Source organism: Alligator sinensis, unplaced genomic scaffold (assembly GCF_000455745.1).
Source record: "Alligator sinensis unplaced genomic scaffold, ASM45574v1 scaffold596_1, whole genome shotgun sequence".
In the NCBI taxonomy this organism is placed as follows: Eukaryota; Metazoa; Chordata; order Crocodylia; family Alligatoridae; genus Alligator; species Alligator sinensis.
Window position 1 is genome coordinate 2,630,724 of NW_005841967.1, and position 23,322 is coordinate 2,654,045.

A 23,322-nucleotide genomic window follows, 5' to 3' on the forward strand; every position below is an offset into this window, starting at 1 on the left:
GTGTAGGGATTACTTCCCTTTGAGCTTGAAGGATCATTTCCTTAAGGAACGACCACTCCTCCTGGACACTCAACTCCCTCCTGCTCTGGGACCTCAGTGCATCCCCCACTTGTTTTCACACCTCGTTAAAGTCCGCCCTCCTGAAGTCGAGGTCTGCTCCCTTGCTGGAGGCTTTCGCCACCTTGCGCTGGATGGTGAATTCCAGCAGACGATGATTGCTGTTGCCCAGGTGGTCGAGCACCCGCAGACCCCATACCAGGTCATCACCTGTGGCCAGGACCAAATCCAACAAGGCGTCTCCCCTGGTGGGGCTGTGTACCTCCTGGGTTAGATGGAGGTCCTGTATGTCAGTTAAGAACCTGCGTGAGCGGTCAGACCTGGCTGTCTGCTCCTCCCAGCAGATGTCTGGAAAGTTTAGGTCACCCATGACAACCACATCCTTGGACCTAACTATCTCCGTGAGCTGACTTAAGAATTTCTGGTCTCGATCTTCTTGGTTGGGTGGTCTGTAGTAGACCCCCACCGTTAAGTCCCTTTCTCCCCGACCCCCTTGTATTCTAACCCAGAGCACTTCTGTTTGCTTCTCCTCTGACCCAGTGTTACTGTGGATGTGTGTTGCTCCTTGACAGAGCGCCACACCCCCACCCTTCCTGCTTGTCCTATCTTTCCTGTACAGCCTGTAGCCCTTGATATTCACTGCCCAGTCATGCGGTGGGTCCCACCATGTTTCAGTGAGCCCCACTATGCCTGGGTTGGTGCTGGCTAGCAGGAGGACTAGTTCCTCCTGCTGCGAGCATTAGTATAGAGGCATTTGAGGCCTCTTGAAGATGAATGGACTGCCCCCCTAATCCCAGCGGTACCTAGGCCCATGTCACTTACCTGATTACCTGTTTCGCTTGTTATCGGTTTAGGCTGGGCTGCTCCTGCAGGCGATGCTTGTCTTGCTTGTCTGAGGCTTCCTCCGCCCACTCCATCCCCTTCCCCCAATGGTAGGTAGTAGCATTGAATTCATAAAAGCTTGAACAAGAATAGTTCTTTGTCTGAAAAACTATTAACTGAAACACAGCCTGGGCTGTGTATTTGCTTACATTTCTTGCTGCCCCAGAGGTGTCTGGGATTTGTAGTCCACAACTACAGGAACAGGATTCTCAGGGTTGCTCATCACTTCTTCTTCCTGCTTCCAGGTGCTCCTGGGATTTGTAGTCTACAGTCACAGCCAGCGGTAAGTAACTCCACAGGGCAGCTCCATGCTCAGGGAAAGGGCAGTATAACCCCCGTCCCTGGCCCCAGATCCCAGCTGGGGTTTGCCTGAGGAGGCAGCCCTTGCCCCCCGCCCCTCCGCTCCCCCTGCAGACTGGGCTGCATTGTCAGCCAGGCTTGCCCCTCCACTCCCTTGTCAGCCAGCCCTCACTGCTCCAGCCCAGTGCTGGAAAGCATGCTGCAGACTGTGATTTAATGTGAACCAGGAAGTGATCTGGGACAGAAGTTTCATTAACCAGTTTGACCCAGGCCAGTTTAGTCTGATACTACAGTCAACTAGGTTTATCTTAAACCAGTTTCAGCCATTTTGCACTGAACTTCTTTTCCATTACAGGTTTAAACCAGTTTCTGATTACTTAAACTGGTTTATGTGTAACTTCTGTCCCTAGCCCTAGTCTCAGAGGCAGCCCACCCCAGCACTGCACAGTGTTCTTGAGGGTGCCACTACCAGGCACAGTAAATTTACCAAGTAGAACACCATGGTTTCTGACCACAGGAATTCCCATTGTACAAGCTCAAGCTCATGCATGTGGTGAAGGAGCAGGGGAAGAGGCTTGTTGCTTGTTTTTATGGTCGAACCTAGGACTTAAGACCAAAAGTTTGGAGCAACACTGACTGACGACAGTTTGTCCCCAAACACTCCTTATACACTGTTGGGAAGAACAAGGAAAATCATTACTCTTAATTTTACAGCAGGTAGCTTGATTTTTACCTACCTACCTAACTACCTGCTAGCAATATTCTAGTTTGTAAATAATTGCCACCTCCAACCCCACCCATGACTTCTGAGAGTTTCTCTTATCCTTTGAAGTACCTGCTGCTGCTCTTTTTGGGATGTGAATGCTGCTTTCTTACCTAGAACCTTTCTCTGAGCCTATTTCCACATGGACCATCTTTTGTCCTCCAGTTTGCTTTGGAAGAGTATCCAATAAAGAAAGTATTATTCTCAGTGGGAAGTCTATCTGAAGCATCAAGAACAATAATAGAGCTGTCTGACTTCGGTGTTATACTGTTGTGGATTCACTGGAGTGTCAAGTTTACTCAATAGGACATGTCAGCCACATCAAGAACAGTACTCCTATTATTGAACTACTGTAATAGTGGTTAGTACTGCCAGCACGTTACTTGCTTTCTTGGTTGTAATGACATCAGCTGATAGACCCTAAATTTTCTTTAAAGATGATTTGCTCTTTTTCTTAAGTAGTTTGATATATAAAATGCTTTATTTTTTAATTGTCCATACCTGGTGAGTCTTTTTAGAAAAGGTACGTTTTTGTGTTAGGGGGATGAAACTTGTTTTTTTTTTCAGTTTTCTTCTAGGCACTTTTATGCTTATGAAAAAGGTGCCTACTTGCTTGCTTTGTTCTTTTTGCTATGTGGCATCTGAAGCTTTCAAGAAAGTGTCTCCACTCCTTTCTTTCACCTTTTTGCTTTTTCACATTGCCTGTCCTGTTTCTTCCTTTTGCTCTGCTGTCCTCTTCCGTGTTTCTTTGGGCCTTTCTCCTTTCTTTTACTTAACTTTTCTCTGAACACAAGTACAAGAAAATGCTTTACAAAAAAACTAGGACCTCTGATTATATCTGGGAAAGCTGCCGTGGGGGAGGTAGTGTCGTGGGTGAGTTGGATTGCATAAGGAGGCCGGACAAAGATGAATTAGTTTTCTGATACTAGGTGAAGAGCTTCTGGAAAAAGAAATGAATTTCATCCTGTCCTCTATACAGATAAGTTAGCTGGGTAGGAATGATGTCCTGCGGGCAAACTGTGCGTATCAGTGCAGAAATGGATAGGTGAACTCAAGAATGGTTTTTGGCCTGTGTAATATATGGAATACTGTTTCCTAAGGATTTTGTTATCTTATTGGATAGGATTGGTGGATGTATGAGCTACTTGGCCTATGCTTTAAGCTGAACAGACACACATTTGTGTTGCTATTAAAGAAAAATGTCCTTTCTTTAAAATTAAATACAAATTGTCTTTGAAGCCTGGTTTCCTTTCCCCTTTCCTTTTCCCCTTTCCATGTCAGTTGAAAATCAAGCAGGATTTTGGTCTGAGTTCAACATTTTCATGTGCGTTTTTCATGGTAAACCTTTTTTCCCCTAACTCTATGATAATAATTAAATTATCTCGCTTTAGAGCCATTCTTTATTTTGTTAGCCCAGTAGTATTTCTTGAAATTGCATCTGTAAGTGTTGGGTGTGACAAACAGTCTGTCCAACAGAAATAGTAGGAACACTCTTGGTAGCTGGGGGAAGCAAATAAAATGGGTTGTTCCTTTTAATAGAAATAGCATTAGAGGGGATTAATTAGATTACTTGGGGGCAGGAATGGAGCCATGGATTTCCTCCTATAAATAACTGAAGTTTGTAAAGGACACAGGTTTGAGCATATTATGTGTTCCTGTTAATAATGATAGCGTGGTATGGAGTTCTCTAGACTTTATCAGTGTACATGAGATACTTGAAAATCAGATAAGTTGTGCGACTTGGAGGGGAGATGTAATTGATTCCTTGTGGTTTGAAAAATGAGCATTTCAAATTTCACAGTTGTTAAGCATAAATTTATGTTGACACATGTATTTTTTCTCTGTAGGACCGTGTGTATGTACAACAAAATAATGTGGAGAATGTCTACAATTTGGGTTTAATAATTTTTCGAGATCAAGTTGTACGTTATGGCTGTATTAGGGATCACCTTCGACAGACACTGTTGGATATGATCGCAAGAGAGCGGAAAGGAGAAGTTGTAGACAGGTACAGTAGTTATAACTTATTGCTGTCTTTTGCTTAATCTGTTAGATGTAGAATGGAAAGTAGTGTTTGCAACATAAATACATAGATTGCTGGTTTGCAAAGCAACCTCTATCACATCTACAATTTTGACCACAGGTATATTTTAAAAGTTGTTCTTTATTATGCTAGAAAACGTGCAGGTTTTGAACAAGCAAAATGGCTCCTTTAACTGTTTGAGTCAACTACCTTTGTTAATTTTAGGTGGTTTGTGACTAAGAAAAGCTGTTGTACAACAGTATATACTTGATTTAACTGCAAAGACATGAATATTATTTTATATTTAACCTGGGGTTTTGTTTCTTTCAAGGGTTTCCTGCCACTTCTTTGTCTCTGCAGCTTGTTGTAATGTTTAGGGGTTGGGCAATTTCTGGCCTTTGCCTTAGCTTTTATTTCTTCTTATTTTGTGTGTATTGGTTTTACTCTTGTATTAGGATATACTGATTTGCTTTACGTAATTTCTCTTATTTAACTACTGTTGCTTTCCAAGAGTTTTAATCTCTCTCGTTTCTCTAAGACTTTAAATCAGTTTCTTGTTCCTTTCTACCATATTAGCAAATGGTGAGATTTTTGCCACGTGCATGATGTTGTAGCTAAAATAATGAGAAATTTGTGAGCTTTTTTTGTACTTCTCCAATTTCAGAACAGCTGTTGGGTGTGGAGATATGTAAATTTCATGCTAGTTTGGCTGTAGTAGTGTGATTGGGGTTGCTCCAAAGGCAATCTATGGGAGACTGATATTGCTTGGCAACAGTTGGATATTCTTTTCTATTGGCAGACAGTGGGTTTTATTTTCCTGGAATGAATCCTCAACTCTCCTATACTTTATTGATGTGTTTGTGCTCATAATCATATTTTGTCTTTCTGATTTGTTTTTATTTTTTGTATTTTTTTTTCCATAGTTGGACTAGAGCAGTAGTATGGCTGTAACTATTGGACTCTTTTAAATGAGCCTCATCCAAGATAAAATCAAGTTTAGAATAATGGTTCCATTTTTTATTTGTTGGTACCTTTTCAATTTAACTTACTTTTAAAGAAAAATAACCTGGTTGTCAGTTCTGTTTTGTGGCAGTCATGTAATATAAGTGTAAACAGATTTCAGAATCATTTATTGCAGTTGAGACCTAGTTCACTTACAGTGATACTTTCTTTTGAAAGTAGAGTTGTAGGTTACCTTTTACATTTTCAAAAATGTCACAATAAAATCTGTTAGGTGCTTAACAAAAACAGCACACCTATTATAACGGTGTTCTATATAGTTATATTAACTTATTCTGCCTGTTTACTTTCTGTCTTAAGAGCATGTATGAATTTCTAAGTTGTTAACAACATCTTTTGGCAGAGGCGCAATAAGAAATGCTTGCCAGATGTTAATGATTCTAGGTCTTGAAGGAAGATCGGTTTATGAAGAAGACTTTGAAGCTCCATTTTTGGAGATGTCTGCAGAATTCTTTCAGGTACAATGCTGTTGTCATTTCAATAACTGTGCTTGGAATGTAGCTAATACATTTGTAGTTGCCCAAAAGGTGCAAGAGTTGATGAGATCTACAGCTATATTAACTGTTACATAAGTTAAATAGTGGTGGTGGAGGAGGAGGGAGAGCATGTTTGCACGTGACTAAACAAAACTTTGATTAATCTTACAACGTTGATGTTATGCAAGTGTTTTACGCTTATTGAGAGTTTTTAGTTTCATAAACTCTAAATATAAGTAAATAACTTCTGTAAAAGGAAAAGAAAAATAATTATCTTACCAAACAGTATTTTTATTGGAACCTTGAATAAAGGTTAAGAAATGTTACAGGGAAGATTGGGGTTTTGGGGGAATGGTTATTGAGGCTTAATCCTGAATTCGAAACCACTTATATCCTTATATGAAATAGTCGAGTACGTTCATTGAAAGCAAGTTCCTACACCTCCATTTCTGTCAGATGGGGGAACTAAAAAGCAAAATTGAGATACTAACAAATTTAATAATAAAAATGTCTTCTTCATCACATGATATAAAGTAGAAAAATGTAAGAGGTCTCTGAAAATGTTTGAAGCAGGAAGGCATGTTTTTAATTTACGTAGAAAGAAATACTAAGGACTAGGATTATGTAAATTGGAAAGGAGAGGTGAAATTGAAGAGTGAGGAGTTAAATTTGATTCTGAATGAAGTGTTTACTGTTCATAGAACAAAATTTCTAAATTAAAATTAAAGAATTGGTTTATGACAGGTTAAAAAAACAAATAAAAAAACTCCTTGCCTGTCTTGTGCTAAGCATCAAGGGAGAATGATATTGACCTGTTTAGTTAAAAGCCATTTGACATAAAATAAAAAAATTTTCACTGACATTAGCTAGAATGAAAATAAAATGGGCTGTTGATCCTTCACCTCTCAAACTTTCACCAACTAGGTTCAGAAAAATTGTCCATCCTTTTATTTTTCTCCTTTTTTCCTTAACTATGGTATGACAATTAGATATTGCTATTTTGTGGTTTTATGCATTAGCCTCATGATTTAGTTTTACTGACTCTTGGAAACTGGATGCTAGTGCCTCTTGAAATTGTGTGTATGCTGTCATGTATAGAACTGTGTGAACAGTCACACAAATATTTGCACACTTGCATATTTTTTGTGATATCACAGGTATAGTTATTTAATGGTTTGTGACATTTCAGATTTGATTAGAACTTATTTATAAATTATTTGATTAATACCAAGCACATTTCACATTTGCTTCTTCATTTTGAAAAAAATCTCTCAAACGTTAATTTGTTTTTCATCATAGATGGAAAGTCAGAAATTTTTAGCTGAAAACAGTGCTTCAGTATATATAAAGAAAGTAGAAGCCAGAATTAACGAAGAAATAGAACGGGTGATGCACTGCCTTGATAAATCAACAGAAGAGCCAATAGTGAAAGTTGTTGAGCGGGAGCTTATTTCCAAGCATATGAAGACTATAGTGGAAATGGAGAACTCTGGGCTAGTTCATATGCTGAAAAATGGAAAGACAGAAGGTAAGACTGGATTACATTGAAAACAAAAATACTTAGGATATTGCTTGTTTTTTTGTGATACTTACAGTTTTCTTTAGCCCTTAATATTTCCATTTCCGTGGAAGTATAGAAGCACCAAATCAACTCTCACAAAAGTACCAATGCATAATAAGTGGCACTTGTCAACTTGCCAGCCTCCTACACTTTCTCTTAAGTAGTTTTCAAAATGTGCAGCTTCTGAACCATCTGACTCCAGAGTCTACTTCTGGTCAATAAGCCACAGTTTGAGAACTGCTGGAGAAAGTTGTTCACTCAGTGATCTTGCCTGATCAGTTAAGCAAGGGAAGAGACTGTAAACTACATTATGGAGAACAAGTGGCTGTAGCGCCCCTGGCTCTTGGCATAAGCAGCTGCAAGCATGTGCCCACATGTCTGCGCCATTACAAACGGTTCAACCTTGGATGTTCTATACAAACTGCCTCTACCTTTGACTAACCTGCAAAGGTTGAATCAATTCAGATTGTGACTTTTTTAATGTCTGTCTCTAGCCCAGATGTGCAAATGAAGGGCATAAAGGAAAGGAGCATCCATTCTATATTGCTTGATTTGGAAGGGAGGAAAGCCACAAGGCTTTGAACTTTGGTGAGGGGGGAGGGAGCGGCACAGGAGAGATTGAGCAAATGAAGAGCAGACTCACTTTTAGATTATTGACAAATTGTGCTGCAGAATCACGCACTTGGGGCTGCTATCAAACATGAATTATTTTTAACTTTGAGGTTTCCTAAGAAGTTTAGTGATTTTTTTTTTTTTTTTTTTTAAGCTAAAACCCAAAACTCACTACATTAGTCCTTTCTATTTTAAAGTATTTTCCCATTTACTTTAACTTTGAACTTTAGGCTGGTCATTTTGAAGATTGTGTTACTGAACAAAATTTACAACAGCTTCCCCCTGAATTCATGAACATCTCATTGTCTAGTGAATTTTAATGCCATGCTGTTTTGTTCTTGTAGCAGATCTTGACTTTTGTTGTTGTGAAGACTGTTAAATGAATCTTAAGCTAGAATTTGTTCATGTCTGTTTGTGCTGATCGAATGAATGAGTGAGAATGAAACATACGTGCTGGCTGAAATCAATAATATTCCTTTTTTTTTCCAGACCTTGCTTGCATGTACAAGTTATTTAGCCGCGTGCCAAATGGTCTGAAGACAATGTGTGAGTGTATGAGCTCGTATCTGAGGGAGCAAGGAAAAGCACTAGTATCTGAAGAAGGAGAAGGAAAGAACCCAGTTGACTATATACAGGTAGATAAAATGTATCTTTTTTTTTTTCACTTTTTCTCTGCATTTCAGAGTAGTCATTAACTACAAGGGTGTTTAATTGATGTCATATGTGGTCAGTAAGCCTTCAAATTGATGCAACAACGGTTACAGATAGCCTAAATTAGAAGTTGTTAAAGTTTTATGACCGTTTTGATTTCAAGAAGATATTTACACCTTCTTCTCATACATGGGTTTGGAGGCTAATCACTTGTTTTGGGCTGCTGTTTTTATTAAGTGAAATATTCAGGGTAATTAAAAAAAACACTAGGGAAGCTTCTATTTTATATAAAAAGTGACCGTCGTATCAAGGTCCAATTGTTCAGACTCTGGAATACAGACTTTTTAGTTCCTGTGTTTTGCTTTAATGAACTAGATTTTGATATTAGTAAGAGGTATCTGAATGTTGGTTGTTATGATATTCTTCTTTTATAGTGCACTTGGCAGGAGTTTTAATTGTAGATTGGGAGGCTAAAGTACTGACAATTGCAACAAAAAACAGCAGAAGCATTTTCTCAAATAGCAGAGCACCTCTTACTTTGCTAGGAGCTTAAAGATGTTGCCATGATAGCTAATTCTGGTTGTCTTCATGGTGGAAAATGTTTTAAATGTATGAAAAGAATTCTGGAAATATTCTCACTAAAACTTGTTTTTAAAATTTGTTTTTGTTTAAATAAGTACTCATTTCTCTTGAACAGAGGTGGTTAGTTTTGTTAGCCTGAAGTCAGGCAAAAGATAGGGGCAGGGTGGCACCTTGGGAGTTCCATAAACTGCAGTTCATCAGTAGGTAGTTGCCCACGAAAATGTATACCTTTATGAATCAGTTATTTAATCTTTGAGAAAAACTTGTATAGATAGGAAAATGTGGATTATTTCTAATGATCTAGTGTTTCTACTCTAAAGGGAAAATGTTTGTGTATAGTCTATGTCCTGAAGACAGTATATGAATATTCTTTTATGATGTTTGGTTGCAAATGTCTTATGTGTGTGTACAGGCATTTTAACGTAATGCCCTCCAAATATTGTTGTATTAATAGCAAGATGTTTTTTGGCAATGAATCGGATAACCTAGTTATAACAGGATACTATTGTAAGAAGCCATTTGAGTATAAAAATATTCATATTAATTGAGGAATTTGTTTTCTGGCAATGCTTATGCAACTTTCTTACCAAACTTCAAAAGACAAAAAAAATGACCCCTGCAAAGGATTAAGTGGAGGTGTAATCTTTTTGATCATTTGAACATTAAAATTTGAGTCATGTTAGCTTAAAATAAAAGCCAAAAGCTTTGATCTAGAAATACAAGGGCTTGGATTAATTTGAAATTATTTCAACTGTGTTAAACCTTGTGGAACTATCCCAGAAAATGAACTGAATAAAAGAAAAGAGTTTTTAAGTTTTACTTTAAAGATAACTTGCGAATTTGCTGCCACAAAGACAAAAGCATTAAGGCCGTGAAACTGAAGAAGATTTACAACCGTTCTGCACGTGCATTAGCAGATAATACCTTTGGTTCATGAATATGTGGCAAGATCATTCCATGAAGGTGCTGAAGTGTGGAAAGTGTGACAGCATTTGATGTTCAGATTCTAGCAAGCCCCTGGAGAACTGTATCTTCTACTATGGAAGGAGAAGAATATCAATCCCTATAAACTGAGATACCCAAAGAACCTTGTCTGCCTGTGTCCTTAGACCAGCAACAGCTACAACCTAAACCCCTGAGATACCAATTTAGCACTCTGATTTCATCACAGCCTGTGCCTGTTCACCTCATCTCTTTCAAGTAAGGAGCAGCAAGAAGACTAATATGGTATTCAGAAGAAACAAGCAGCCTTCCAGTCCACCTCTGCTTCTGCAATATCAGCATCATTGGTGAGATGATTGCCAAAGCATTGCCAAGGGATTAGACTTTAATTGTTCTTGTGATTACTTTGAAAAGGACATTTGAAATACTATTGTAATTCAAGGTGCTAACAGTTTCTCCTGTTAATGCCAGGTGTTCACACTGTGAAACTGAACCTGACTTTAGTAAACTGAGATTAGTGGAATCAATTTTAAATTTAAATCCTCTAATATTCATTAATTAGCCTGTCTAAGGATTACTCCTTAAAGTGAATTGGGGAAATGAGAAGAAATACAGCTATATTGAGTAACTCTTGAATGGCTTCTTCTAAGTAACTGAGTTCAATATTTTTTTGAGTTTTATAAGACATGAAAAATATCACTTGGCTAATGTCCATTTATAAATTCTTTAGTTTATACATTATAAACTGAACAGATTCACCAATCCTTATGTGAAATGCCCTAGCTCATCTGTAAACTGTTTTGTTTATTTATTCTATGCTAAGATGATAGTGTTAATATTGACAAAAGGACTGATATATGTTTTTGGTTTTGGCTTACTGAGAAAAAAGCATTTAGTCCAAGATGGACCTTGGGTGAATGGCTGAAGTAGCTATTATATAGTACTTGCATGTGCTTGATGTTGTTATTTTATTTTCCTTTCTTTATTAATACATGCTCATAACTATGAGTATCTTGTTATTGATCATGATGCCCCTTGAAGCTTGGTAAGAACTATATGTAACCAAGATAATGGGAACTATGTCTGTAGATTTTAAGATTTATCATGTTCCATCTTGTATCTCTAGACTATACATTTTAGTAAATTTGGGGATAACATCAACTTGGTACCTACAATCTTTTTTTTTTCCTTTTTGATGAATAGCTACACGGTTAATGCATGTCGTTTAGTTGGTTTATTTGAAGCAGTTAGTGTAACAACAGACTGATCTGTGCCACTCCAGACTGTTAAAAATGGGGGAGAAGTTTCTGAATTAACACTGGGAAATATGGAGATAAATGCTAAATTTATAGAGTATGACTTCAATTAAGGTTTCTTAAAATGCAGTGTGGTATGTAATTTCCTTACTAATTGCAATAGCATGCCTGTAAAAACAAAATTTTCTGGGTTTTTTTTTCTCTTAAGGGTTTACTGGATTTAAAGAGTAGGTTTGATCGCTTTCTTCAAGAATCTTTCAATAATGACCGTCTCTTCAAGCAAACTATTGCGGGTGACTTTGAGTATTTCCTCAACCTCAACTCTAGGTCTCCAGAGTACCTCTCATTATTTATTGATGATAAGCTGAAAAAAGGAGTCAAGGGAGTAAGTATAGACTCTGTTAACAGGGTACATTATGCACATGGAAAGGGACAGATCCGAAACGTGGTCATTTTGTCCATTCCTTTGCTCTGAAGCAGGATAAGTATATCTAGACCATCTGTGACAATGTGTTACCTTGTCCTTAAACGTTTCCAGTGAAGGAGATACCACAGCTTCCCTCAGTACCTTGGGAATTGATCATTTTGCTTAATTAACCTTTGTAAGTTCGAAAATATTGCTATCATCTAACTGAAAATCTTAACTGCAGATTTAGACAGTTCCTCCTTGTTCCAATCACACGGGACATGGAAAGCAATAGATTACTTTCACCTTTTTAACAAACTTTTATGCATCAGAAAACTGTTACAATTCCCCTCTTCAGTTATCTTAAATCCAGTTCCTTTAACCCTTCCTCATAGGTCATATCATTCTTTTGCTCTCCACTGGACTTTCAACAACTTGTGCAATGCCCAAAGTTAGTCACGGTACTTGAGTCCTTGCCAATGGAAATAGAACAGAATACTTATCACGTTGCCCCAAAATCTGGGGCTGGGGAGAATGACTTATGGAGCACTGTGGCAGCTGCCCAGGCTGGGGAGGAGGGGAGTGCCTGCTTGAAGGGCTACCAGCAAGATGGCTGCTGCTCCTTGCTGCTGATTGCCTGTGAGGGTTGCCTGTCATGTGGCCCTGCCCCCCTCCACCAATCAGTGGTGAGGGGTGGGGCCACAAGATGGGCAGCCCCCGCAGCCAGGCACTGACGAGAGGCAGGATCACTGGGGCCCCTCGGGCAATCAGAGGTGTGGAGCCAGGCAGTGCCGAGAGGCAGGGCCACTGGGGCCCCTCGGGCAATCAGAGGTGTGGGGGGCCTGCCGCTTTCAACCTGTGAAATGGTTACCCAGGCCCACATTCTTCCCATGAAATTGCGGGGGGGGGCAGCCCTTCTGAATTGAGTAGGTCCCTACATATGATACACCTGTTAATACATTTCAGAATGGCATATGCCTTTCTTGCCGTGCCGAGAGGCAGGGCCACTGGGGCCCCTCGGGCAATCAGAGGTGTGGGGGGCCTGCCGCTTTCAACCTGTGAAATGGTTACCCAGGCCCACATTCTTCCCATGAAATTGCGGGGGGGGGCAGCCCTTCTGAATTGAGTAGGTCCCTACATATGATACACCTGTTAATACATTTCAGAATGGCATATGCCTTTCTTGCCACCGTTTCAGATTGTTTAACTGTTTGTGGTCCATCATAACCCCCAGATCCCTTCTGCTGTACTGCTGCATACCCATTTATTTTGCACTTTGATTTTTTGCTTTTGATTTCTCCTTCCTGAGTATGCTGCTTAACACGTATCTTTCTTGAACTTGTTTCCCTTCCAAAGTAACTTGTCCTGATCGAATTTCATTTTGCTGATTTTTGGACCGCTTCATCAAGATCATCTTGATTTACTGTGGTTCTGTCTACCAAAGTGTTTTCAACTCTCCCAGCATAGTCTCATCCATGTACTTTATGAGCAATCCCTACCATAAATAGTTAACATGCAGAGAGGATAGCAGAAGCTTTACAATCAAGTATGGCAGCCAAATTCTCAGTTAGAGTACTTTATTTTTTAATGTTTTAAACAGTAATACAAACCAAATCAAAGCATTGCATGGAAGGGTGGAAGATTGGACTAATCTCATACCCAAGTTTTCAGACAAATTCCCATTGTCAGTTTTTTAAATTAATTGGGAAAACAAGCTTTACTTCAACACGGCTAAATGTAACCAGTTTAGCATGTTTTAATGTAAAATATTATACCTAAACTGTATAGTGAACCACATAAACCAAGATATTTTACTTACAACTAGGACGTTACAGTTGATTTGAAAAGATAGTGGCCCTTTTTTTCAGTTGTATTGATTCCGTTTCAAACTTGAAAGAAAATACAGCACTACAATTTCATCTTGTCATTGAAAATGGTAAGAATTACAGACCAAGTGTTCATATCTAAATAAAGAAGCCTAGCTTTTGTAAAACAGCATATTCAGCTTTAACTAAAAATTATCCCGCAGCTAACATTTGCTTGAAAAGCCTTGGGCTTTAGTTGTAGCTGTTTCCTGTTTACCTGAAACATATTTTCAGCTTGCAGTAGAATGTGTGAGAGTTCTTACAGCATAGATTTCTGTTCATGCTTCAGAAATTAAATTGTAAGTTTTACTTAATTATGTTAGTTATTGTTGTTGAAGGTTGAAATTGTCGTCAACCTACTTTTTGTTACCTGTTGTAGCACTAGAACTCCAGCTCAGTCCATAGACTGACAGGCAGACCATCAAATGATTTACGAATGGAGTCTCAGCCTTCATTTTAAAATGATATTGTTGTTTTTTTAATGTATATTTCAACGGTACATTTTTTTTTTTTTTAAGTAGTTGTGGGAAATGTAAGGCACTTTTCTTCTGTCATACACTACAACTTTTTTCCTCTTTAGTGTCTTGTCTTCATTTTAGTTTGACCTGAGTTTTCCTTTTTACTTGGTGTGTTAGTGTGCTGCTGTTTTGTTACACCTGGTAGATTGGGCAAAAGGGGGTCCAGATCATCTACTTTGCATATGCAGGGTGGGTTCCAATTTAGGGTTAGTGTCAGGGTGGTGGTGGTGGTGTTATGCTGAAAAGTCCTTCAAAATGCAGTCAACCAGGATACTTTAGAGTTTGAACTTGTTTCCTTTATATGTTGAAGTTTAATCCTGGGGTCAAAACTGAATTGTTTTCCAGTTAAATTGACTTAGATGTGTACTTTTTTCTTCATGAAGAGTATGTGTAGTGAGGGGAGGGCGTCTGTTGGGCTAAGACTTTAATTTTAAAAATTAAGAATTTTTGTATTTTATATACTAAAAGTAGCAAATTATGTATTTCTTTTACAGCTAACAGAGCAAGAAGTAGAAACTATATTGGATAAGGCAATGGTTTTATTTAGGTTTATGCAAGAGAAAGATGTTTTTGAACGTTACTATAAACAGCACTTGGCAAGAAGACTCCTCACAAACAAGAGTGTTTCAGATGACTCTGAGAAAAATATGATATCAAAATTAAAGGTAAAAGATTAGCACGTTCAAAATGTTCTTTAATTTATCTTCACTTCTGATTTCTTTTAATTAATATATAATTGACATAAAATTATTTTCATTTAAATATTCAATTTTAGTTTTTAATAAACTTGAAAAAATACTGTTTTTAGTTCTTTGCAGTAAAGGCTAATCTGTCCAAAAAGAAATAAAACTACAGAATTAGGTGATGTCTGTCCCTAATAGAGTAGAAAAGTATTTTAGACTGTTTTGTTCTTATAGGTCGTCAAAAAAGTTAGTCTCTTACTAATAGTGCAACTCCAAAAGACAGTATGATTAAGTGGTTTGAGACTGGGAGTTTGACCTTTTTCTTATTCCACACATTTTCACTGATCTGCAAAATGGGTTTGCAGTATCTTAAATACTGTCGAGCACTTGGAGCATAAAATAAAGCACCTCAAGATGGGGTAATGAAAGGTTCTGCAGTAACTGTAGAGTATGTTATTTCTTCTTTCTGAATCTCCTTTTTTTGACTTAGCATTTTTATAGTGAGACCATATTAGTTTCTGAAAACACATTTACCTTATGCTGCCTTTCATGTCCCATGATGCACTTTACTCCAGATTAAAAAGGGCAGTTAAAACAGGTAAAGCCTGTGGACCTGATAACCTATACCCTGAACTCATGAAGAAGTTGGAGATAAACTAGTGGACATTAGGTACCTATAATTCTGTCTGGTCATCTGGAAGACTAAGATACCCAAGCTCTAGTGCAAACCAAACATGGTATCCTGGCTGAAACCTTAGAGCATTTTGCCAAGACCTCACTGAAAATAAAAACAAGAAACAATGACTGGCATACTAGCTGATTTGATCTGGACAGCCGGTGCTCTGGATTTACCCTGTGCTATTTTGTGCCTCAGCCTGTCTCACATAGGACTAACAGATCTTCAGTTGAATAAAATCATGCATGTAGCAGGGATTGTTGAGTCTAAACAACTTGGCCTAACTACTGATTCTGTCCCACACAGTCCCTTCTGAAGGGAGGCAGCAAGTCACCTTGCAGAATCTGCTTTGCCTTTGTAAGATGTGAGCAAGACTGCATCTGTTCTTAGTTAAAAATGTCTTTAATCTGTTTTACCTCAAGATGCTGAAGACGACCTGTTCTTCTAAGGAACCTGTAGCACAATAAAGTAGAAGATACACAAGTTAACTTTTCAGCACAGCTATTTAGCTCAAGTGCTATGCTTTATTAACATAGCTGTACTGATTCTGGTATGCAGCTTAGCTCTGGTATCCCTGCCCAGCATAGCAGCATGCCATGTATATGTAAATTACAGGTCACTTATACCTCCCCTACACGTTACACTTAAGGCATGATTAACCAGGTAATCGTGCCTTAAGTTGTGACCCAGGTATGTGTTCAACCAATTAATGGCATGATAAAACAAGCAAAAAGCTACAAAGTTATTCCACAAAAAACGTGTAATAACATTGTAGCTTGTTCCCCCCTGCTGTGAGCCCTGCACGACATGAGGCTCTCAGTGACGGTAGCCACTGCAAGCCCCATAGTGACATAGGCTGCAGGGCTCACAGCAGCGGGGAAGCTGCTGCTGTAAACCTCCCACTGTGAGCCTTGCAGCCAACAGTGCTCATGGCAGGAGCAGTGTTCCCAGTGCTGCCCCTGCTGTGAGCCCAAGCCCCATCATCTTTAGTGTTCACAGCCAGGGGAGCCAGGGATCATGATCTGCAGTTCCCTGTGCACCGGCAATAAGGTGTGATAGAACCAAATCACAATCGCAGAGTTGTGCCTCTTGCCATGCATGTGTGGCATGACAGGGGGCATGATTGTGTGGATTGAACATTAGATCCCATTGTGCCTTTTACCTGTATATGTAGCGTGGCATAGCAGTTAGCAAGAACAAGCTTCAAATACAGCCAGTGCCTGTCTCCTGACATACCAGCCTTCTGCACTAGGGAAACCAGCCTGCGACATGGATGCCACCAGTGGCACAGGCAGTCTCTGTACTTGGCCCACAGCAGATGGGGGAGAGGACAGGCAGCACAATAAGCAGAGCAGGCAGGGAGCACGGGACTGGGAGCAGAAAGGAGAGCAGCAGATTTGGCAGGGGAAGTGGAGTGGCACTGGGGGAATGAGATGTTAATTTGTGGTATGCCTTCCACAATTGTTCTACACCATCTGTTGGTAAAATTTGGTCACTCCAGATTTGTCACAGATGACTAGAGGTGAGGCCTTTCTGGCTTCTCTTGCCTCCTACTTCAGTTATTTGAAAGACGCAGGTCACCGTACCTCCAAGCTGCAGCAAGGATTAGTTAACAGCTGTCAGCAAGGATTAGTTGGTCTTCTCATAGACTTGCACAAGTTAAAGACATTTCAATTAATATGGCTGTCTTGTCTGTGTAAGTACATTTACAACACACATGCTCAATACTGTCTGGTTTTAACACTTTCTGTCATCTCAGTTGATATGTTGTAGTGACCTGGAAAACTTTGCTTGTCATGGGCAATTAATGATTTTGGATGGCTGAGTAAAATTAGTTTTTCATTCAGTGTCATGTTACAGGAAGGCTGGTTTATGTTGGGTATGTGTGCATTAACTTTTCAGAGCAGGTTGAGATAAAGAATATGTTTTTGACTGGTTTGTTTTGAACACAGTCAGTAAGGAAAAACAGATTTCATAGTATTATGTCACACTGCTTCTCATCCTTGCATGGAAAGAACAGTTTCTTTCTTAAGACCTGGAAACTGGGTGTGAATGAAAATTTAACCAAAGAATTATAGCCAAAGTTACCTTTTCTGCATTTAGGCACTTGTGGCATTTAGTGTTTTCTTTCAATGTTTTGAGATTGCAGCATTTATAGATGCATTTTTATAGTGGTGGTACAGTGAATAACTACTTTATTTTATAGACGGAATGTGGATGTCAATTCACATCTAAACTGGAAGGCATGTTCAGGGATATGAGCATCTCAAACACAACAATGGATGAATTCAGGCAACATCTGCAGGCTACAGGGGTAAGAATCAATTATATATTTTTCTTGTGCTTCTGCTTTAGGTACAGAAAAAACTTGGTTCTTAGTACTAGGAGTCGTGCAGTCCTTTACTGGCTACATGTTTCACTTTGCAACTTTGGTTGACTCATTCAGTAAATGGTTTTATCCTATGTTTATTTGGAGCCTGACTCACTACTTGATGAAAACTAGTCTCAGTAATAAAGTTCTTTTAAAATTTTTATTCTGTCAGTATTCTAAATAGTTTTATGTAGTAATTACCATAAATGAGTTAAATATAATTGAAAATTGTATTCACTTCAAGACACAACATAAGTTAACCAACTAACTAAAAGATGCATTGTGCATTTGCACAGACTTAGTACTTGGTAGAAGTAGACTTAATTGTAGTAGAGCTACAGTCTCATCTGTACTTGCATATGGCAAGTTTGGGAAAGCTTCAGAGCTAGGCTTAAAAACTGTTCAGCTGCTTTCCCAGCAGGTGGTGCACACCAACTTGCTGTTGAGGTAGAAAGCGACTTAAGTGTCAGGACTGTCAGTTCATGCTCCTAACTAGTAATGAGCTCCATTTGTAAGCTGCAGCTTTACATATCATTTTCCTTCTTAGCAGAGATCTTTTTGGTCAGGTTTCTATTTAGGAATCTAGTTCTTTGTGTTTTGACTCCTTGTATCTACTCTCTTGAGTAAGGGTTTTGTGTGAGATCCATTCGCTTTTCATAGCCAACCAAGATTAGTTCTGTGGTAGCACTTCGACGGAATCATTTTAAGCTTTGATCTATGAACTAGATTAATAGTGACATTTTTGGAGTTACCCAAGACATCATTACAGGTGGTCTTGCTGGTTCATTATCTGAAAGTATGAAAACTAAATCTTGGATATTTATTGTAATTATGATCTACTAAGACACTGGGCATGTAGCCAGCCCCTTTTCTTTTCTTCCTTATTATTTAAGAATCACATGTAATCTGTCTGTCAGTTATACCCATATAAACAAAGTAAATGTTGTACGATGCTGATCCATTAGACATGAATCAGTTTGTATCTATCCTCTTAGGCTAAGGACAGACATTACACACAAACCAGTGTAAGTGATCAGAAACTGGTTTAAACCTGTAACAGAACAGGCATTCAGTGGACGTAAACCAGTTTCAAAATTGCCGAAACCGGTTTGAGATAAACCTGGTTGAATGTAGTATCAGGCTTAATTGATTGAGCCCAAACTGGTTTATGCAATGTCTGTCCCAGACCTCTTCTTGGTTTAAGTTAAACCAGAGTCCTTCAGCATCCCAGTATGCTCTCTGGGCAGGGCTGGCCCCACCCCTCTGCTGTCTAGCCCAAGCAGGGATGGGACATGGCGAGACACTGGCCAGCATGGCTCTGTTAAGATAGAATGGGCAGGGAGGGGGTTAATTCTTCCCTTCTTCCCCACCGCAGTCAGAGACTGCCTGTGTGATGGGAGCAGAGGGGAGGGGGCTGCAATGGTGGCCCTTGGGGCTGGCAGACCCTGGCTTCAGGGCAGAAGGGACTGAGGAAGGAATGAATCCTTCTCCCTGCTGCCTTCACCTTAGTGGGGCTATGCCAGGGCTCTTTTCTGTGCTGGTGGGGACTCTTCCCCCTCCACCTCTCCCCAGGGCAGTGCTGGAGGGACACTCCTGCTGCTCCTCTTCTCCCCCCACAGCTGCTGGAGGCGGCCTGTCTCCACTGCCTGGACCAGCCTTGCTCAGCCTCGGCCAAGGCAGCTGCACAGTGTGGCTGAGCTGGGCTGTGGGTTTGGGGCCACCCTGGCAGCTGCAGTTCAGTGACAAGGTCACTGAGCCATGTCAGTAGCGTAGTCCAGAGGGCTACCTGGGCCAGCTCGGAGGCACTGCAGGGGCTGCTGGTTCAGTTGCTGGGCTCCAGGGTGGGGACTACAGCTGCGCCACTTACCCTGGGGTGTGCTCCCCACAGGGAAAGCCAGAGCGGCTCGGCAGTGCAGGGGGCGGGGGTCACCTCCACTCTGGGTTGCTCTCTACCTCCTGCTCTCTGGCTCTTGAACTTCAGTGGAGGATCATATGTGGCTCGCAGGGTGAGTAACTGTGGCCACTCTTGGTCTGTTCACTTGCAGACTGGTTCAGTCTGTGCAGGTTAGACTAACCTACAAAGTTTGAATCAAATCAAGCTTGGGCTTTTTGAACGTCTGCCGCTAGACTTAGTGGCGGTAGTGGTTTAGAGGTTAAATGAATCCTTCCAGCAAAGGTATAGCAAGACTTAACCATTTCTTTCAGTTTACCTACTACCAATTATTGGTTCAGGATCAGGCAGGTACCATGACCCCTTGCCCAGACTGTCACTTCTCATGCTGGCAGGACCCATGTTGTGATGTAAGACCTGTAAATGGGTTCGTCTTGTTCCCTGGGTGCTTCAACATTGTTGTCTTACTTTATTTCTCTTTATAGTAGTCAAAAGTACTTTGCTCCATATACTTTTTTTTATACAATCAGTTCAGATTCACAGTACAATGATAATGCCAATAGACTGCCAAAGAATACCAGTCCACAGATAAACAGAGGCCATTACGTATCAGATGTACTAGGACATTCTGTGCAGGCAACTTCAGATCTCTGAATGCTGTATGGTGCCTTTTTTTGTCTTGTGGGAGCACCTCAGCTTTAATGTTTTTGATTATGCAAAGCACTCTGAAATCTTTGATAAGCACAGGGAATTTAAATTGTTTGCTTCACGGGAATATTTTTAGTTGTTGTGGGGGCTTGTACTCATGAATAATTTGGAAATAGATTTAGAGCAAGGCTGTCCAAGTGGTGGACTTGTGAGATGTATGTGCCCTGAGAGGGATTAACATTTGCTCCCTGGGTTCTCACCCAACTTCCACTGCCCCTGCTGTACCAGCTGTAGCAGCAACTGTCCTCCCTCCCTCCCTTGGTTTGTGCTGCAGGCCTCTGCTGGAGAGGTGATACAGTACAGTACAGCACAGCACAGCACAGCTTGCAGTGCTGGCAGCCCAGGTCACCCATACACCATAGGAAAGTGAGGATGTGGCACGGTGCTGCACCGCATGGGGGAGCACCTACCTGCACAGTGCAGCAGGGAAGGTAAATGTTCATCTGTGTATGTGGGGTGTACAACTTGGGGGGGGCTCATGGACCCCCACTTGTGCTCCCCCATGTGTTTTTGCCCTCACGGCCACTTTGAAGTTTGACAGCCCTGATTTAGAGAAATCAAAGAAGTAGGCTCAAGCCTGTTACAACTTCCCAGGTACTAAAGAGTCCACCACATAAAGAGTCCACTACAAACATTCCTTCTCAAGTGTTTGAGGTATGTCCATTTTGTGGAAATGTTTGTTTAAGCGTGTGATTCTTAACCAGGGTGCCCAAGCAGTTCTAGATGTTTGAAGGAAGCTGCAAGGTATGAGATCATCAGTGATATGTGAGGAGATAAGCAGCTAAGTTAGGTTAGCGATTGTCCCTGCCTAGATGATCCCCACGTCTACTTCCCAGGCCCTGTGTAAGGTGATAAGCACTGTAGTAATATATTAACTTAAAAAAAATTAGGTTCCGTTCAACTCATAAAAGTTATAGAGGGATGCCTCAATTCCATTGAGGAGTGCATGAAGTTCAAAAAGGTTGAGAACCACCGGTTTAATCTTTCCCATTTTCTCTAGACAGTGCATGAGAATATATATGCAGGGGTTTAGGTTGTAGCCGTGTTGGTCTAAGGATATAGGCAGACAAGGTTCCTTGGGTGAATTTGATATCTTTTATTAGACCAACCCAAATGGTTGGAGAATAGTTATTAAGCAAGCTTTCGGGTTCAAAAACCCTTCGTCAGGCTCAGGAAGCTGCAGCAGTTGGTGTGTGCTCTTCCTGGATGGAATGAAATATATATATATATATAGCATTCTTGAAGATTAAAGGTTTTTGAATAATGTTAGAGTCTTTCACTGAAGGAATCAGTAGCAGGTGATTCCTTCAGTGCATCCTGATATTTATCTGCTTTTGCTGAAGATTGGGTTTAGATGTTTCACCAAAGGACACCACCAGCAGTTACTTTCAAGAAGTATGTAAACGTCCCATGATAACTAGGCAAAGTGTTGCTATGTGTGATCAGTCTGATGGATTTTGTCTTATAGATGTATCTGTAGGAAGATTTGGGCATCCTTGAAACCCAGATAACTTTAGCTTCTCCGGCACATGTTTTTTTTATTCTGGAAAATTGAAATAATTAAAACTCTTCAATTGTTTTAAAAAGGAAGATTTTACAGTATCAGGTTATAGAAATCCCCTCTCCTGTAATTCTTTAATGTGAATTCATAAGGGAAAGGTTTTTTCTAAATATTGGGTCTAAAAGAGTCATTCTAGGTCTTGAGTTTAATATTCTGAAATTGGAGAGAAAGTTCTGATTTAATTAGGAGTAAGAGGCATATTACATGCTTTTTGATACTTAAATGTTAAAGGAGACTTGATTCAAAGGAGGGAGGTATCTTAATCTTGATGGACGGCAGTCATTCATTTCATGGTTTCCCTTTGGCTAGCCTTATTGCTGAGTTTTTATTAAATGTCTAGAATACTTGAAGCAAAAAGAAGAGTGTATATTTCCCTAGCAGAACAGTTCTGTGATAAAAATTGTTGGCAGTTTGGATGGAGTTGAGAAGTTTTTATGTTACTGTTGTAGTGCCATGGGTCCTAACATTTTCCATAAAGAAAGGCCTATTATGTTTCAGTTTAAATAATTTGCACACATTGCATATACATGACCTCTCCTAGAAAAGGTCAGGAACCAGATATTCTTCTCTATTCAAAGCCTCTTGGTTTTAAAATTGAGTTAACAACATATTTTGCAAGTTTATTGCAGTGTGGACAGTTTCACACAAAGAGAAGTTCTGGATTGGCAAAAGTCAAAACTGAGATGCCAATAAACCTAAATTTTGCAGTTTAGAGATGATGCAGTTCAGGTTACATGGTTGAGACACTCTCCTTCCCTTAGTTGATGCTGGGCACACAGTGATGAAGAAAGCAATCTCATGGGGCTGTAAGCACATGCATCTTACAGTGTGTCAAAGCCCTTTGAGATGCTGCAAGAGGCATGTGTGGGGATGAGAAAATATTCCCTACGCTGTGGAGGCAAAATTAGACCCCTGGATATCCAGGGGTCAAAAAGAGCCATGACGGGAAAAAGCGAGGCAGAGGCAGCCAGAGGTTGGGTCCTCCACAAAACAGCTCTGGTAGCAGCCAGAGCATCTCTGTGGCTGGCCCTCACCCTGGTGCTGAAGCACGCTGACTACCTGTGCAGGGCAAGCAGCATGCCAACTGCAGGGAGCTGGACCCGGGCTCCTGCTGGTAAGGGGGTGGGGAGGCTGGAGGAGGGAGGAGGGGACCCCAGCCTCCCATTGCTGCCCCCCCCGCCTGTCCCCCGAGTCCCCCTGCTCCCTGCCTTGCCTGGCCGCATCCCCTGCTTGCCCCCCTACGAGCCTCCCTGATGGGTGCCACAGCTCCTCCATATCTGCCCCTCCAGGCCCCAGCATCCCAGCAATTTTATAAAAACAACCCCTCACCCCCCGCACTCACCAGCACTAGCAGCTGCCTTGGGGGTCATTGGGAACCCGCCGCACAGTGCAGGGCCAGGTGACGGCTCTGCTGCCCCATGCTGCATGGGGGGGCTCTGCCAGGAGGCCCCACGGCCCCTGCTCCTGTGGTTAGTAGAGGCGCTTTTTTTCTAACGTGCCAGAGTCTGGGGTGGGGGG

At 40.6% G+C, this 23,322-nt stretch overlaps 1 protein-coding gene across 2 annotated transcripts in view; it reads left to right on the forward strand.

The window, feature by feature from the left end:
- Window positions 1–23,322, forward strand: part of CUL3 (cullin 3) — a 65,225-nt gene that overhangs the window by 28,204 nt on the left and 13,699 nt on the right. For both annotated transcript variants that reach the window (XM_006020746.3, XM_025200414.1), the window contains 7 exons: window positions 3,850–4,010; window positions 5,389–5,503; window positions 6,821–7,049; window positions 8,184–8,329; window positions 11,334–11,510; window positions 14,409–14,579; window positions 17,480–17,587. In XM_006020746.3, the coding sequence (XP_006020808.1) occupies window positions 3,850–4,010; window positions 5,389–5,503; window positions 6,821–7,049; window positions 8,184–8,329; window positions 11,334–11,510; window positions 14,409–14,579; window positions 17,480–17,587 (1,107 nt within the window). The remainder of the gene's footprint in view (window positions 1–3,849; window positions 4,011–5,388; window positions 5,504–6,820; window positions 7,050–8,183; window positions 8,330–11,333; window positions 11,511–14,408; window positions 14,580–17,479; window positions 17,588–23,322) is intronic.